We start from the raw sequence: 17,796 nt of genomic DNA on the forward strand, positions 1-17,796 counted from the left end.
CATCTGCATTTTATAAACACCCTATGAAATGTGCGTACTTGCAGTCATTTTGGTACAACAATACAAAAATATGATTCTGAATTTCTATAGTGTAGGCAGTGTGGTAAGGACTCTTACCTTCAGAGTCATATCATCAGAACACGACGCCAGCAGGTTGCCAGTCGGATCCCATTTGATTGCATTAACTTCATTCTGGAGACAGAGAAAACGGTTTAACATTCATCCCTTTGGCAGACTGGAGTTGAGGGAAACAGCGGGAATAGCAGACAGTTCTTACTGTGTGTCCTTGGAATGTCTTAATGGGTCGGTCTTGGCCCAGTTTGCACACATGGATGCACATGTCTGTGCTACAGGAGGCAAACGTGTTGTTACTCTGCCAGTCCACGTCCAGAGCGGGTGCTGAAGCGAGAGGGAGAAAAGGCCACAGCGTAAGAGCTTTTTCCCTTTAAAATAGTCAATTGCTCACAATATTAGTCTCATATTATGAAGAATAAAGTGGGATCTCTGTGAACCTGAATGAAACGGGAACTGCTGTTTGGCTTCCCCTGTGTGAGCATCCCAAATGATTGTTGTCTGAAGAAAAGGATCAAAAATTAACTCATCTGCGACAGGGTAAACTGATATGTATATGTGCCACTAGCAACACACACTAGATACTTACATTTTCTGGGAAAAAAAATGTGAGTGACTGTGAAAAACACAACTACAACGCTAGTGTCCTAGGTCAGGGATTCCCAAACTAAACAGAAATGTTGACTCGAAGTAACCCCTGGCATGTACATGGTTCTCTGATTTTGGTTTATCACCACATGACATGCAGGTTAAAAAAATACAGCAAATCATTTTAGTAAACATTGTCTTTATTTATTTTTTAAATTTACATCTCTGATTTCACAAACCCCAGTTTGGGAACCCCTGCTCCAGGTTAACTATCGTTTTAGGTGTCAGGGTGTTGCTATGCGGTATTGTAGTAGTTTGTGGCATGTTGCTATTGTTCTGAGTGCTTTCTTACTACACTTCACAGACTGTAGTTTTCTTCTCGTACCTTATCAACACCGGCGCTGAGGATAAAGTTTCCTTTTTTGTTCCATTTTAATGCGAAAATTGGACCTTTATGTTGCCCCAGGGTACTGGCCAGATTACCTGTGAATGAACACAGTTCTGTCATGACATCTCTGCGTGTTTGACATCATAATGGATATGACAATGTTGATATGTTTGGTCTTGGCGGAATAGATCTGCTACGCTGCTGCTTTTGCTGCTGCTGCTGCTGCTGTACAGTATAGCATACATGTATTACCCTTAGCAAATCTATACAGGTGGAGCTGGGGACGGTGGAGGGTTTCTGAAAGCGTGCTGCAACCACTAAAGCAAATGCTGACAAGTATTTGAAGGTTGAGCAGCGAGTTTATTGACTACTGATACAGCAAGAACCAATCAGCTGTGCCCTATAGAGAATGATGTGATTGCCAGCCAGCGCCATCTAGAGTTTCATGACAGAACTTTGTATGTCAGACTGCTAAATATACAGAGAAAAGCATGTTGATGCAGAAGACAAAAAACCTGTTCGCTTACCATCTTTAGTCCATATTCTTGCAAAGCCATCATAGGAGCCTGTAGCTAATAGTGTACCTTCACTCTGAAAAACACGAGGAGGAAACGTTAGTTCCTTTCAATATACACAGTAGAGGAAGAGGTTTGTCAGATCTGAACTCACGTTCCAGTCTAACGATGTGACGTCTTTGTTGCTGGGCACATCTTGGCCACCTTCCCGTATGCAGTGCCTCAGGACGAGCTGTGTAGAGCTACTACTGCTGTTCTCGCTCAGATTCCAGATACGTGCCGTTGAGTCTCCAGACCTGTGAACAGCCAGAGTATTCTTTTCTACAGATGCACCAATCGCCCTCATTCTTTGCAAATACTGATACTCAAACTGTTGCCAGTTTCTATTCTTGATGTTCATATAATCTATTTCACACTGTTTGGAACAGATTGGTATTTAAAATAAAATATGAACTGGCACTCTAGTAACATATATTGTAGTAGCAAAGTAAACTTTTGGATACTTTTGTGTACTTTCTGGAGCTTGAAAGTGTAATATAATGCCATGACTAACCCAAAATATCGACACATCTGACAGACGCCGTGCCATTTAAAAATGTCAGTTTTAGTGCTATCACCAATCTACACATTACAGTGTGTCCTTGTTGTGTACTCAGCGAGGATGAATGAATGAACGGATTCAGCGATTGAAAGAGACTGTACAACTGACCCAGAGGCGAGCAGGTCACTGACAGGGTTCCAGGCGCAGATGAAGACCTCTGACTCGTGACCTCTCAGGACCATGGCTTTATTCTGAGGGATCTCCACATCCACGTCCACCTCCATCATGTCTGTATGGTTATCTGCACATGAAATCACATGATGTCCATCAATAAGAGGAAGGGCGCAAGAGCCAGATTTACTAAAAGCTAGAAAATTCACTCCATAACGTAACATTTTCACAAAAACAATAACAAACACAATGTGTTTCTAGAATCATTCAGTGACTCACTGGGTAAGGCGTGAGCACCGTTCTCCTCTCCGTTTGCGGTGTTCTCTCCATTTTTGGCATTACCCTGCATGTTGGTGCTGGTTGCCGAGGGCGTTGCGGCGGCTTGTTGCTGGGCCAGTTTGTCTCGGTACGCCTGCTGTCGTGTCTGTACGACATCGGGCATCACCGCGTCAATCAATGACAGCGATTCAATCGGCCGTCCATCGAACAGTGTGCCGTCCTGCGGACAGAAGTCAACATGTCAGTCATGCACTCATTTGATGTTGTGTGCATCAACCAATTTTATTACCTGGGTGAAATGCACAAAAACATCTGCAGGTTGCATTTCAACACAAAATTAAAAAAAGAAACTTTTTTTTTAAGAAACCTACTTTTTCATTAAAGCAGTGGGGGTTTATCTTGAAATTGGTGGTTTCTCTTTATTGTTGACCCCTTTAGTGTATGGTAAACGATATCATATCGAGATTGCCATAAGTCTTTGATAACGAGGATTAATCTAACAGTCTATCACAACATAGATAAACGGTGCTGTTTTGTCTGATATACAAACGTGTTTTCAGCGTCTGCTGTCTCAATATACGAAGACATGAACTTCATCTCCAGAGCGACATTTGAGGAAAAACTGCTATCAAAAATACACTAAACCAGAGATCAATCACTACTGTTTACTAAAATGTACTTAACATAATAATAATAATAATAATAATAATAATAATATTCCTAAGGATAATAATATTGTACAACCAAGATATTTACCATTCATGTTTTAAATGTGCACAGTTCTATTGAGCAGCATATTTGACAAAAAAATTTAAATTCAATTTTTACAAATTAATTATATTTTATTTCATCTCATTTTAAAAGCTTGCCTTAATTGTCAAGGTTTATATACATTGGCATTAAATTATAAAATGCAGAATCCCCAAAAATAAAATGGAAAAGAAATTGAGACCCTAAATGAGAATTTAATTTTCAAGTTTAATTCTGAACAAACAAGTTATCATGTTTACATTCATTTTCAAGCTCTAACAAATATGTGGAAAGCATTTCCCTTCCCCATTAATGGTAAATTAGTATTGTGATGAATAGATATGGGAAAAAATATTTAAATCTTTTTGCCATCTTGCCCAGCCTTCGTGTGGGCCTTTTTAAAGTGTTTCCCTGTATAAATATATAAAATGTATCGGCAAGTTTTGTAAGATTAACTAATCTATGTAGCAATCCCATTTGCATATTTAATTAAGAAATAAAAACAATCCTTGATTCTGTAATTTAAGCTGCTATTACCTCATTGATGCTGACTTCAGCCTCCACGTACTGCAGGCCCTTCTGGATGATGGAGATCAGGGCAGCAGGGGGCACTAGGGCGCCGTTGATGTTAGACTGACTGATGTGGCTCTCAATACCGAATGTGAAGGCCGAGTGGGAAAACCCTGCCAGAGGGAATGATAAACACTTCAGTGTGACGCTTGCTGGATCAACTTTCTCTCCAGCGGAGAGTATCATGTGTGCTCCCTTAAACAACGCCCTGCCTGTGAACAGTGTTTTACTGTCATCAATGCTGATAACGGCTTGTGTCCCAAAACACAAACGAAGGACATTTGGTGACAGATACACGAGTGATCTGCATTAATGAGTGAAAGGAATAGTTTGCCAAGATATGAAATTATGCTTTATATAACCCCCCCATGCTGTTATTTGACATAATACATTTGTTTTGCAATTAATGCCATAAAGGAGCCATCATGTGGATTCAAAAGACATGTGGCCTGTTTTGATTATACTTTCTTTTCTTTGGTCGTTTTTGGACATAACAGCTCCTGGTCATTATTAACGGTCATGATGACAAGACCTTGTTGAGGACATTCCAAGAAAGACGCCAAGAAAAGCTCTATATAAATATATATAACGCATTATTAATTAAGAGCTGTATGCATTTGTTTGGACACAATTCTGAAGTGTTGATTTGGGACGTTTCATTGTTTTAATCTGCACTTACCTGACTCCTGCAGGTATCTATACACCAGGAAGTTGACCTCATCGCTGCTAATACTCATCTTCACACCTGCTTACACCATGAGGTCAGCACACAGGACACAAGCCTGAGAGAGAAAATACAAAAACTATATCAGAAGCCATCTCACAGAATGACATTTAAACAACAACAGAAGACGTATGGAAGTCGCCAGGCTTTCTGCCTTCCACTCAAGAGACTTGGGAGTGTGTATACAAAAAAACATATTTTACAGTGCAATAAGGGGGTAAAAGCTCTCTTTGTCAGCAGGAACCTGAGTGTGTACTATCCTGCCAGAGGTTACTGAGGGCTTCACAGCCCTGCATGGCTGAATAACAAGTTGCAGTACTTAAAGTAGCCATTACACTGTGGGGGCGCTGCTGCACCAAACCTGCAGAGCAGTAGAAGCATATGCCACTGAAAATGTTTACATGAGAGCTACTACAAAATACCTTTGTTTACTTGAGTTTGACACTTGGATTCATTGTGGCACTGGCATTACAGAGCTGGGAAAAAGTCAGTTTACACTTACAGATACATTTCATTTTGTAGCACAAGAACATTTACTTGAAATTATAACTGACCTAGATTTGACACTGAAGATGATGGTCCTCGCATAGTTAAATCGTTCAATTTATTGTGATTTAAAACCAAGAAAACATTTGATTCAAAGACACTGACAATATACAATTTAGTGTGGTTAAATCAAATAATACGCTATATAATAATTCAAGACGTCTGCTCAGCATCGGACTTCACAGAGCACAAACATTTTCAGTTCCACCGAAACGCTGTGTAACCACAAGTGGGCTAATTCTGAAAAGTGACCCATTTCCTCACGACCTCTGTGTCCACCATTCCAGAGCACATCCTCATTTATACAGAGAAGTGAAGTGGAAAGTGTTTCCCCTACACTCGCTGTTTGCAGTCATAGGATGTGGTTTGTTTGGGAGAGGGATGGTTTTCGTCTCCTCGGGGTTCTTGCTTGTGATCGTTTTTGAGCAATGAGGTTTTATTCTATTTCTAGACGGTGCCGTCATGTGATGTAACACCTACCTGTTCTCGTCTTAACTGACTACAGCTCGTTTTTGAGAAACATTTAGCCATTGCAAAAGTATGCAAATAGGAGCATCATCAAAAGGCAGTGTGTCAAAGCCAATCAGATAACAGAGATACTGCAGCATCCAATCAAATCAGGCCAAACAGTGCCAGCGAATCGATGCGTTTTATCTCACAGCATAGCCAAATTAAATCCCTGCAACAGTGCAGAGTGCTCATCTATATTATCGAGCAGCCGAGTCAATACCGAGGAGGACGGCTACCTTTCAATAAATCAGCCCTGCTCCTCAGGACCACCTAGCCTGTAAAACAGAGCAGGGAACTCCAGGCATTTACAGTCGGCAACATTAGTTCAAGTAAAGAAACCACGGGTGGGGAAATTCCCTCATAGACGTGACACAGAAAGAGCTTTTATTGAAATGGGTCACGGCAAACAGGGACCTCCATGAGATATATCGCCGTCTGTGCCTCGTAAATCGCCCTCAGGAATGCAGATATCACGATACGTCCTCTGCCTTGGACGACATTTTGGTGTACTGGAGGATGCTTAGTGTGTGGAGTAATCTTCATTGTATAATCAAAGAGGGTGCGGGTTGCGTAACAGTGAAAGCGCTCAGGGTGAGAGAGTTTGTACTGTGTTATTCAAGGCTGAGGGGGAAGTCTGAGAGGAAACGCTATTTAACTGGTTTGGGTGGAAGGTGTAACGGACGGCTGTCGGTTTACAGACTGATAACAGGCCACTTTAGAGAGGCAGCCACACAGAGGGGAATTTAGAAGTCAAAAATGACCCAAAAAAAGTAATTTTCCTGCTGCTTTAGAGTGATTAGACGCATCTTCAAGTGGAAGAAAAAAGAAAATCTGTAACAAAGAAAATAAAAAACTACCCAAAATAAAAAAAAACATGACATTTATTCAGTATTGTTACACTTGAATAATTCTTTAAATTCATATTCATTTATTTTCATACATTAGCAACCATAGCCAAAATAATAAGTTCTTTAATTAATTAAACATTATTATTATTATTATTAACAATAATATATATATATATATATATATATATATATATATATATATATATATATATATATATATATATATATATATATTTACTGCTTCTTAAAAAATGATGTGGTGTAATTAAAAAATAGTACAAAAAAAGTATGTTTTTAAATGATTTGTCGAGGTGAAATGAATAACTTTTCCCGCCAAACAGAATTTTCTGTTTTCACAAGCGGCAACCTCCCGGGTCTCTCTTGATGCCAATTCATCAGCTGGCCTGCAATTCAGACAGGCTCCAAAAGATTCAGATCTATCCGGTTAACATTTCCAGCTATCCAGGCTACCTACAGGTGACGTCAAGGACACTGTCCATATTTTATAACAGACTTCCAAGACTTCTGAAAGAGTTCAGAATCTCCTGATCAAAACGCGTGAAGAGGCTGCAGAAACATGCAGTATATGTAAAATAACAAAATCATCAACATTAAACAGCATACAAATCAAAACTGAATGAAATAGTACTGCTATAGTACTGTGAAGCTGCGGGTGTTGATGGACTCGATTTACTCCATCTGTGTTTGATCATCATTCTGAATCCGAGCCAGAGGCAGTCTGTCAAATACTCAATTTTCTCAGCTTTTGCTCAAATTATTATTATTTTCTTTATTTTAATTACCCATACTCAAGAGTTGATTAAAAAAAATGCATGAAGCTGGATTTTTTTTTTTTTTTTTAAAGCAGTTCTTTCTTTTGATGTTTAGATATAACGTTTTGTGAAAATAATCAAAAACACTGGTGGTTGGCTGGGTACTTTTTTTTTTTAAATTTGGAGGGGAAAGAGTTAACAAATACATAAATACTTAACATGTCATGCTGATGATGCAAACAGAGCCATATTTTGAAAGCAGCACAGAGCCACAGTTTTTGCACTCCTCTGTAGTCAACAAACAAATGGCTTGCAGTCGTCTCACTGACCTGGGCGGAGAAAGTGCTTTAGCAATGAAAATCTACACACTTCAGAAAATCTAACAATACAGAAGAAGCTGATTACACCGTGTGTGTGTGTGTGTGTGTGTGTGTGTGTGTGTGTGTGTGTGTGTGTGTGTGTGTGTGTGTGTGTGTCAGTGGTACGTTGGGCTTTTCACACGTCTCCCTTGACAACAGTGAACTTGATCCTCTCAAACCTCTGAGGGCCTCAGTGAACAATGAGAAGCCTGGAGATCTTGTGTTCTTGTGTAACACTGACTATTGGACGTAAATTCCTCCAGACACTCTTTACAGTAAGTGTTCCTCTTCCACCAATTAAGCACAACAGAAAATATCCCAAAAGCACTAAAACCCTGTCTCAGGTGCCATGAATTGTGGGGATTATGTTTGACATGTTTTTTTTAAGCAATATTACATAGAGATAAAGAGTTTGGTACAGACTTTACTGAGTGCAATGTAAATCATTACTCTTAAATTTCACATAATTACAATATTTATGTGGATATGAGGGGAAAGGACCAAGAGATAGCCCTGCCCCAAACTCTTTATCTCTTAAACCAATGCTGCGATGTCAGGCTGGGCAGGTTGTTCAAACCAACGTCTAAAGTCTAAAAATAATTCTAACATGTCAGCAGTTAATACCAAACACATTAATATTCCACCTTCTCAATATCAATGATATGCTAATACCAATATGCTAAACTTTAGCTTAAATATAAACATAAATGTAATAATTAAAGGCAATAATATAGCATGCTGGTTGCTAAAAATTTATATTGGGATGGTGAAATATTAAAGTTATTGGTTAACAACATTTAATACATTTGTGACCCTGGACCACAAAACCAGAAGTCACACGGGTATATTTGTGGCAAAAGCCAATAATTCATTGTATGGGTCAAAATTATCGATTTTTCGTTTATGCCAAAAATCACTAGGATATTAAGGAACAATCATGTTCCATGGAGATATTTTGTAAATTTCCTACCGTAAATATATTAGTGTTTTTGTTATTTGTATTTTGTTTTATTTAATTAATTTATTATTAGTAGTAATATGCATTGCTAAGGACTTAATTTGGACAACTTTAAAGGTGATTTTCTCAATATTTAGATTTTTGTCCACCCTCTATATAGTTTTATCTTGGCCAAATATTGTCCTAACAAATCATACATTATAGTTTTTGTTCGATTGCTAAACGACAGTGGGCACAACTGTAGTTATTTCACATGCAATCGGGGGAAAAAACTGTAATAGAAAGATTATTTATTCAAAATAAGGCTTTCCTTTGGCCTGGTTTTGTGGTTCAGGGTCACATACAATTTTTAGCATTTGTAATATTTATATAGCCATGTACCTTAACATAGACTTGGTAAACCCAGCCTGATTTGATTTCGCCCTGCAACTCAGTCCGGAAACCTGTACATTCATTTTTCTACTGCTTCTGTTCCAATTTTGTGGGAACTAATCACAGACTGGCTTATCCACTTGGCCCGCTATTGGCGGATTTAACACGATGACGGATAGAGAAATGATAGGTTGTTGCTGATTGGTTGAAGGACTATCCAATTACAGAGTGTACGGAGTCATTTGAATAATGCTCGTTGATCACACCTCTTGTGCAGTAGAAAATACAGAGCAGACTCCACAGACCAATGTTCAATCTTAAGTTACCCTTAACGTATTGTATGTCAATTAAGTAAACATTGTTTCACATTTAACATGCAATTATCACAAAAATAAATAAAATGTGAACAATATAAATGTTAAATATGTAACCAAGTATTTAGATTTAATTTTCAATAATGTGCAATTTTCATAATGTGTTCAGAATTTCAAATTCAAATGCACACTTAAATACACAATATTAAAATGTAAATCTTTATACTATTTTTACTCTTGACTTGTTATTGTCAAAATTGCCATCTATAGAAAAAAGAAGTAAAGCACTCGGCTACTTGTAAAACAAGGTAATGTAACAGAAGAGCCCTGAAGCAGACATGCTACCGCCACCCCACATCCAGACAATTGTGCCATTTTTCTTCCTCTTTTCAAGGCAATTATGTCAACACCGTTTTCACCAGACGCTTTTGGGGAAATCAGCATATGGCTCACATGCCTTCGTCAGCATCTTACAATCAGGTTGAGTTCAAAGGCAATCAGCCCAATCAATCCAAAAGGAACAATGACCGTTGCTTATTAGATGCCACACGCTAGCGAATGCTGTCACAAGCCATTAAGACAGATGCTGGGCTAAACTGCTTGTGATGCAACCTACTCTCCGAAGGGCAGAAAATAAAATCAAATTGGACCAGCGAGATTAACGCGTCACCTCAACTGACCTACTTTGAGATCTGGATCCATCAGTGTCTGTCTGAATATGGCGGGGTGGAAATATGACACGCCATAAATGGATCTCCCTACTCTTCTTTTGTGTGAATACGGATCCCACTGGCTGTGGTCGAATGAGTACATATATATATATGCGCCACAGGCCTCTTGGAGCTTTTTATTACAAATTTTTTAATCGCCACATTACAGCTCCTTCATTTACAATAATGACACAGTGTTTATACTCTTCAGCCCACGGATGGCTTGCATATAGTTGTCATTGCATATTAAACTGGGATAGGACAGAGAAAGTATTTTAATTTCCTGCCCACCACCTGTAAAGCGAATAACCACTGGCACTGTGGGATCATTAAACTTTCTTGTTTCAGTTCCAACTAAATTTGGATCAAAGTCATTCTGCAACTTCTCTGAAAGGACAAAAGACTCTGCACATTTCCAACCCTGTATAAGTAGGTGAAAGTTGATTCTCGTTTACAAGCAACAAAAAAAAACTAGGTGCTGACAACTGCAAAGAGTCATATTTCACCAACAAAATTGGTTTAATTTTCAGTAGTGATGGTTAGGGATATACGATTATGACAAAAATCATAATTTTTGATTATTTCCTTGAAATTTTCCATTTCAATTTACATTGAATGATGTTTTGAATAGCTTTTTACCACTGTCTGAAGCAACTGCATGCCATATTTTATACAAAAATAGGATATAAAAATATGGATTCATTGAACTAATACTTAGTTATAGGATCTAGGCATCAGGGTTCCCATAGGACTAGGGTCATTTTCCTGGTTGCATTCGCACCACCTGTAGGAACTCTGAAGTGACGTAAGCCGCGCTTATATTTGTATCTTATTAGGTAGAATTGTTGTTATACAAATAAAGTACCGTATTTTCCGTACTATAAGTCGCTCCGGAGTATACGTCGCATCAGTCAAAAAATGTGTCATTAAGAGTAAAAAAACATATATAAGTCGCACTGGACTATAAGTCGCATAAGGGCAGAAGCAGAACGGGAGCCGCGTGCGCATGCGTGCACTTGCTCGTGCCCGCTCACTACGCATAACCGAGCAGAAGAAAGAAAGTTTGAAGTGAGTGAGAAACTTGTGAGGGACTGGCGAAAAGCAGAGGTTACTTTAACTGTAATGAAGAATAAAGAAAGCTAATGGCGGACTGTAAGCAAGATGGCCAGAGCTGAAGGAACGAGACCACAGATGCTTGAACTCTCTGCCAGGAGAGGCTCAGCCGCGCGAGACGAACGCTGTGTGAAACGTTCTCCGCTGCATATTTTACTACATGCATTTTGTTTGTGTTCAGTCTTTCTAAGTTGTTGTCTTTAAGATAGTATTTCAGTTAAGAGTTTTTTTCTGTTTCAGTTATTTTTTTCAGGGGCAGACTACAGGAGCAGCATAGAGCGCCCTCTGGCGGCTATATGTTTATTCTTTTCAGTCAGTATGAATTAAATTTGATATATAAATCACACCTGACCATAAGTCGCAGGACCAGCTAAACTATGAAAAAAAGTGTGACTTATAGTCTGGAAAATACGGTAGGCATTATATGAAAAAGTATTAGCGTTTGCTGTGTGTTTGATGTCAAGTCACCTTTATTTATATAGCGCTTTTTACCAATGCTGATTGTTTCATAATGCAAAAGATTTTGATTTGGCTGTACAGCTGCTCTGGAGAAAACGATGATGTCATCAGCTCATTTCAAATGTCACATAGCAACAATGTGGGCAGATCAGTAATTTAGTACGTTAATTTAGTTTAGTAATTACATTTATTTGGATATTTAGTTGAAATTTTAGTGTCCCCAACTGAGCAAGCCAAGCCAAAGGCGACAGTGGCAATGAAGCAAAACTCCATCAGGTATATGTCCAGTGTCACTAGCTGAGCAGAAATACATCACTATGTTTCACTTTCTCCCCTCAAAGTTGTGTTGGATACATTATGCATCTCTGTAAACCACTTTATATAGTTTTAATATATCTGAACTTTTCACACCTTGATTTTTTAAAATGAGAAATAAAGGATTTATGGACACTATTAAGTCTTCAGTTTGAAGTACACACCACATGGCAACCTTTGAGAACAGTAAAGTTTGTGGGTGAAAGGACATTTTAGAAACAGGCAAGGTTATCTGCACATGTTGTGGCATTGCTTTCTGAGCGTGGCTGTCACTTTTGTGTCTTGCTCACAGCATTTCTGTAATGAAATGTTGACTATCATATCATCGATTTTATCTTTGGCACTGAGGTGGGAGTTGCACGAAAGGGAGGCGACGTGCTGCTTCAATCCAGGACTTGACAGAGGGCAACAAGAATGGGTAACATGAGGACAAGGCCTAAACCTCCTGGGTTTTTGGAGGACCATGGGGTTTGCGTAACGTTTTTGCCCTGCTCTGGCACTTTGAGAACTCCGTTTAGCATGTCATTTAAAAACACAACAATGTGACATGTTCATAGAAAGAAAGAAAAAAGCAATTCAAAGAAATGTTCTACAAATGATACAAGCTCTTTTCTAGAATGGATTAAACTTCAATGAAAGTGAAAATAATTATCTATATTGACACATTCATACAATCTAACAAATGATTGTTGCTTATTTGCATACCAACACTTACGCATGCTGTGACTATTAATTATTGTAATCTACTGTCACTGAAAGTAGCAAGTCCTCTGCATGTTGTTTATGAATCTACGTGAAAAACGATGCTACCATCCTGTAACTGAATGATCCTGAGGGCTAATTTCATGTGCTGTAGCACAGACAGAGACGTGCTGAGGATGTTTAATGAACTCATTTGCCTCTGTTAACGAGTGACACTAAATATGGGCTGATTGCCTACAGCTACAGAGTAAACTATGAGTAAGCCAGATGAAGCCCACACTAAAGCCTACACAGTGTTTCTTATGAATCGTTAAATTCAACACCATTATGGACCAAAGGTGAGGCATTGATGTGTATGTTAAAGGACAAATGCGTTATGAGCTAAGTGGAAAGAGGAATGCAACGCAGAAGTGCTGAATCTCACAAAACCAGTCCAGAAAATGTGCTTAATTATCATAGAAATACGTCACAGAAAGGAAAAATCGTAATTTTCTTTACGCATTACACAAATATTAAAAAGTACAGGTCTGTGTGATTTTTTTCATCTCAATGTTTCTCAACAAATGTTCTTATGCTCACCAAGGCTGCATTTATTTGATTAAAATACAGTAAAAAATGTATCAATCTAAAATAAAACATTGCGATTTTTATATATTTTTAAATGGAATAAATTCCTGTGGTGGCAAAGCTGAATATTTGCAGTCATTACTCCAGTCTTCAATGTCACATTATCCTTCAGAAGTCATTCTAATATGCTGATTTGGAGCCTAGCAAACATTTCTTTAACACTTTATAATAAGGTCCATTAGTTAACATCCTGCATTAATAACAATGTAATACATTTGTTACAATATTTATTAATCTTTGTTAATGCTGATATTAGCTCAGATCCACTAAATATTATTAAAAGATAAAGCTTCTGATTTTAATAAATGTATTAATAAATGAACGATAAAAAAAACGTTAGAATTATTTTCACTGTTAGTTCATATTAACTAATGATAACAAATTAAACCTTATATACGGTAACATAAAAGTTTTTGTACATAATACATGTGTGTGTAAAAAGACACAAACACACACACACACAATTTATATATATATATATATACATATATATATATATATATATATACATATATATATATATATATATATATACATACACACACACACACGCACAAAATTGTATATACATTTTGTTCAATGACGGCACGAAAGAACACATTTGAGTGTGCACACGGAAAGCTGCATGCATCGTAGACCTTTTTATGTGACAGTAGTTTTTTTTCCCCCTCAACGTAGAAAAAACCAAACCATACTGAAGACGTAATAAAAACCAATCTGTGAGTAATTGGAACTAGGGCCATCTTGATTCCTCAAATAAATTTGAGTACTCAATTTGAAAAAAATTATTGAATGCAATTTGTTGAGTAACCGGAAAAATACCTAAAGTGGCACATTCCACGGATGAGAATCCTTGAACCGCATTAGAAGACTGTATTCTAAGCCTGCACAATGAATTAAAACCATTTTAAATCATTACATAGTATTGTGCTACTGTGAATTCACAAAGGCTGCGATTAAATTAAACATGTGCTCTGGGTTTAATAGCTATATGCACTTTAATTAATGTGTGCAGGTTATGTGCGTCTCAGTGCGGCTCCATTCTCAAACAGTAAATGCTTCTCCACACCAAATCAGTGTCTATAGTATTGGGTTTTTCAGATTTCCAATAATGTGCATTTGGTAAGGCACAAAGTCTGACGACTAGCTTTGAGTTTCACAGCGTTTGGCAGTGCTATTATTTACATGCATGGAGAGCTTCACATCAATGCGATATAAGTTTAAAACCTTGCTTTAAGTTTTCAAGTTTTGAGGTCCACATGTTCTTGTTCAAGAAATGACAGTGGCTGTAGCATTTCTGTCATAAAGATGTGGCCCAATGTTAAAGATTAAGTGGAAAATTGAATGAAATGTTGTTTGGTGAAGGATTTGATAGTAGAATTTGATAATAACAACAATCCGCAGTCTGTTGGCGCCCTCTTCAGACATTTGTTGCAATACATAATGGACAGGTTGACTGTTAATATCATGTATATTATGCATTTTAGCAGTGTTCAATAAAACCCATGCGATTCAATGCTTTTGATACTTTTTTGAACCAATTATTATTGCATCATTGTTATTAGATGTATTTTAAGCAATTCATTGTCAAAATAATCATAATTTGCAACCTAATTTGAAACCTAATTTGAACCGTTACACCTATAAGATACCCATATCACACACACACACCTTTTGATATTGGGGGTGACTTATGACCTGGATGTGTTTCAAATGGTTAACTATAGAGATCCAGGAAACCAGCATTTGACAAACATCAGTGGAAAGAAATTGAGTGATGACTGAGCAAAAAAAAATGACTGTCATCAACACTGGAGCTCAGAGAAAGCCAATAATCAATACCAGATTTGTTTAACCACCCCCAGTCAGATACAAGAGTTATTTATCTGCATTTGAACCGAGTGCACTGACAGGGTTTCCAGGAACTCACTATACCGCAACTCGGACAGCAGAAATGACTAATGAGTAACATATTCAAGGTCTGTGGAGACTCGGTTAACAGGGATGGGGTGTTATCTACAGTGATAGAGAAACTATAGAGGAATGTCCCCTTTGACCAGATTCTGCTGCTGGTGTGTTTTTTACACATGAAGAAACTTAGAATGAGCTGTTTCTGGCACATGTGGGACAGGCACTGCCTAAAGGTCTGCTGGAACATGATCTTGCTGGAGCGGTTCCTAAGGGTTACATCATATCACCACCTGCCAAAATCACTTACTATAGCTAGAGTGCCAGTACACACAGACTCATTCATTGTTCTGATTTGAGTGCATTAGCATTAGTGATTACGATAAGAAGCTTTTGTTAGTTCTCAAACCACAACAGTGCCCGATAAAGGCAACTAGGGATAAAATTGTCACCTTTGGCCCATTAAAAAAAGCTGACTGATTCATTTATAAATTACATCCTAGGCGATCTACTGACAGGCTTGCGCATAAGACAATGGTTGCCTTCACATTAAAGGGTCATGAAACCCTACAGCTAAATTTTTGAGATTTTAACAGAGGTATGTGTGTTGAACATCATTGAACATAATGTTATCATCTGTTAGATTTAATTAAAAGGGGAATCTGGTCAATTTTTATGTTTTTCACCCTATTTTCGTCTTCCGGGTTTAAAAACTACATTGCGTCCACGTCACAGCTTGTGACGTACCATCGCTCTAATAGTGCTACGTGACGCATCGGTGTCTCATTATTATTAATGAGACTGAGTTTTCTTATCCTATGAGAAGACACCGTCTCTTAATTATTCATGACAGCACGTGGTTCTTTCAAATGACAGAAGTGACAGTCTACGTGTTCACGGAGTAGATGAGAGGAGTTTATGATGGGTCCTAAGTGTTTGTTTCCCTGGTGTAAAGATTCGGGTGTGTTGCATGGTTTTCCCCGCGATGCTGCCAGGGCTAGTCTCTGGCTGCGGGCGGTTGGTTGGCCATCAACTAGCGACACCTCAAAGCTTTATGTGTGTAACAAACATTTTTCGAATGAAAGTTACGAGAACTGGAGACAGGTGGACTTCGGTTTTGCTCAGCAACGCAGTTTGCGTCTTGCCGGCAATGCTGTACCAAGTCCGGAGGACTTTTCTATCTGAACCATCTTCCCCTGGGGTTTCAGGAGGAGAAAAGTCCTCCACCTCAGCAGAGCCCTCTGTACTGCTTTTACTGTAGTCTTCACTGTCGCTGTCCATCTTTATTATGGGTGTTCTGGGACGCACGTAAGTTAGATCTCGGCTATATGTACATAACGGTTGTTTTTTTTTCGATCATTTTTTTTTTCTTTAAAAAAATATGCATTTATACTGTGTATACAAACATAATTCTATATTTATAAATGACAATAATAATTGTGTATGCATTTCTATATTTTAAACAATTCCGATTAATCTAATATATGTAGCAAGGCATTCGGTTACTTTAAATGGTCAAACAGACGGTTGTCAGTGTATTTTATTGGACTTTAATTTTGCCAGCTTTAAAAATCCTGCATTTCGTTACGTTTAACCCCATATTTTTGTTGAGATTTGGCATGGGCCACTGCTCTGCACTGATAGATGACAGTTGCTCGCCCCCCTCTTTCTTCCCCTGCCTCGCTCTGCCACACCCACCCCCTCCCCTCTTTTCACGGGCATGCACGCCCATTTAAGTAGCATTTTTCAAAAAGATTACGAGGTGGATTTGAGCTGAAAGAGGGGGTTTCATGACCCTTTAACACTTCTGGATATCTTGAAATCTAGACGTACCCTAGCGGCAGCAAATGTAATTTTTTTGTAGCCAAGGCATCAAGCAGCTCTTCGCAGGCTTACGAGTTTGAAAAAACAAACTCTGGTCAGGCCAATCACATCATGTATAGAGTCGGTGGGCGGGCTTAACATAATGACGACTGCTGCGTGCTACTTGAAAACCAAGAAGCTGGAGAATGGCAGTCTTTCGACTCGGCTTTGACCGCGACTCTGTAGTTAACAGTTTTTTGTGAGAAAAGAACGGCACTAAAGTCATTCGTTTAAAAAGAAGACGTGTTCTGAGTTTTGCCGACCGGATATGACAAAGGTTTAATATGGCTAAAGTTTAAAAGAAAAAAAACTATGCATGCCAAATACTTGCTAGGGATGTTACGGTACCAATACAATCAAAATGTGACGGTACCAAAATCTGTACCAATTTTGGTACCACAGCAAAATTCAATGATTATTATTAATTCAGTTTATTATTTATGATGATAATCATTATAATACAAAAACATTTAAAGGCTGTATGCTGTTTAAAATTAACATTGTTTATAACAAAGATCAAGTGAAAAATAAGCACCCATCTAGGCATAATTATTATTATTATTAGAGACATATTACAGATGATAAATCTACTGTACAACAGTAGCCTAAGATATTCTGTCAATTTATTCACGTTGAGGGGTTGCCGTGAAGACCTTTGAGTGTCTGTGTTCATGATATGACTGTTTTCTCAAATGAAACGGTAAATTCTGATGAAGTGATGGTTCATGCGTTCATGTCCTCATATAGTGCAGTTGGCAGAGACTACAAAGACGAGCGTCACGAATGTGTTCGCGCATCGGCGCCTGTCATTCACATAGAAA

The 17,796-nt window shown here is 38.2% G+C and overlaps 1 protein-coding gene across 4 annotated transcripts in view; it reads right to left on the reverse strand.

Moving 5' to 3' along the window:
- The window catches only part of tbl1xr1a (TBL1X/Y related 1a), a 326,002-nt gene that overhangs the window by 2,098 nt on the left and 306,108 nt on the right, over positions 1-17,796 (reverse strand). For all 4 annotated transcript variants that reach the window (XM_067432118.1, XM_067432116.1, XM_067432117.1 and 1 more), the window contains 10 exons: positions 4,554-4,656; positions 3,842-3,987; positions 2,555-2,774; positions 2,273-2,405; positions 1,718-1,859; positions 1,576-1,639; positions 1,046-1,143; positions 513-573; positions 278-399; positions 118-192 (listed from right to left, as the gene is read on the reverse strand). In XM_067432118.1, coding sequence (XP_067288219.1) covers positions 118-192; positions 278-399; positions 513-573; positions 1,046-1,143; positions 1,576-1,639; positions 1,718-1,859; positions 2,273-2,405; positions 2,555-2,774; positions 3,842-3,987; positions 4,554-4,611 — 1,119 coding nt within the window. In that variant the 5' untranslated portion in view covers positions 4,612-4,656. The remainder of the gene's footprint in view (positions 1-117; positions 193-277; positions 400-512; positions 574-1,045; positions 1,144-1,575; positions 1,640-1,717; positions 1,860-2,272; positions 2,406-2,554; positions 2,775-3,841; positions 3,988-4,553; positions 4,657-17,796) is intronic.

The sequence above is a fragment of the Pseudorasbora parva genome, chromosome 22, assembly GCF_024679245.1.
Source record: "Pseudorasbora parva isolate DD20220531a chromosome 22, ASM2467924v1, whole genome shotgun sequence".
Classification (NCBI taxonomy): domain Eukaryota; kingdom Metazoa; phylum Chordata; class Actinopteri; order Cypriniformes; family Gobionidae; genus Pseudorasbora; species Pseudorasbora parva.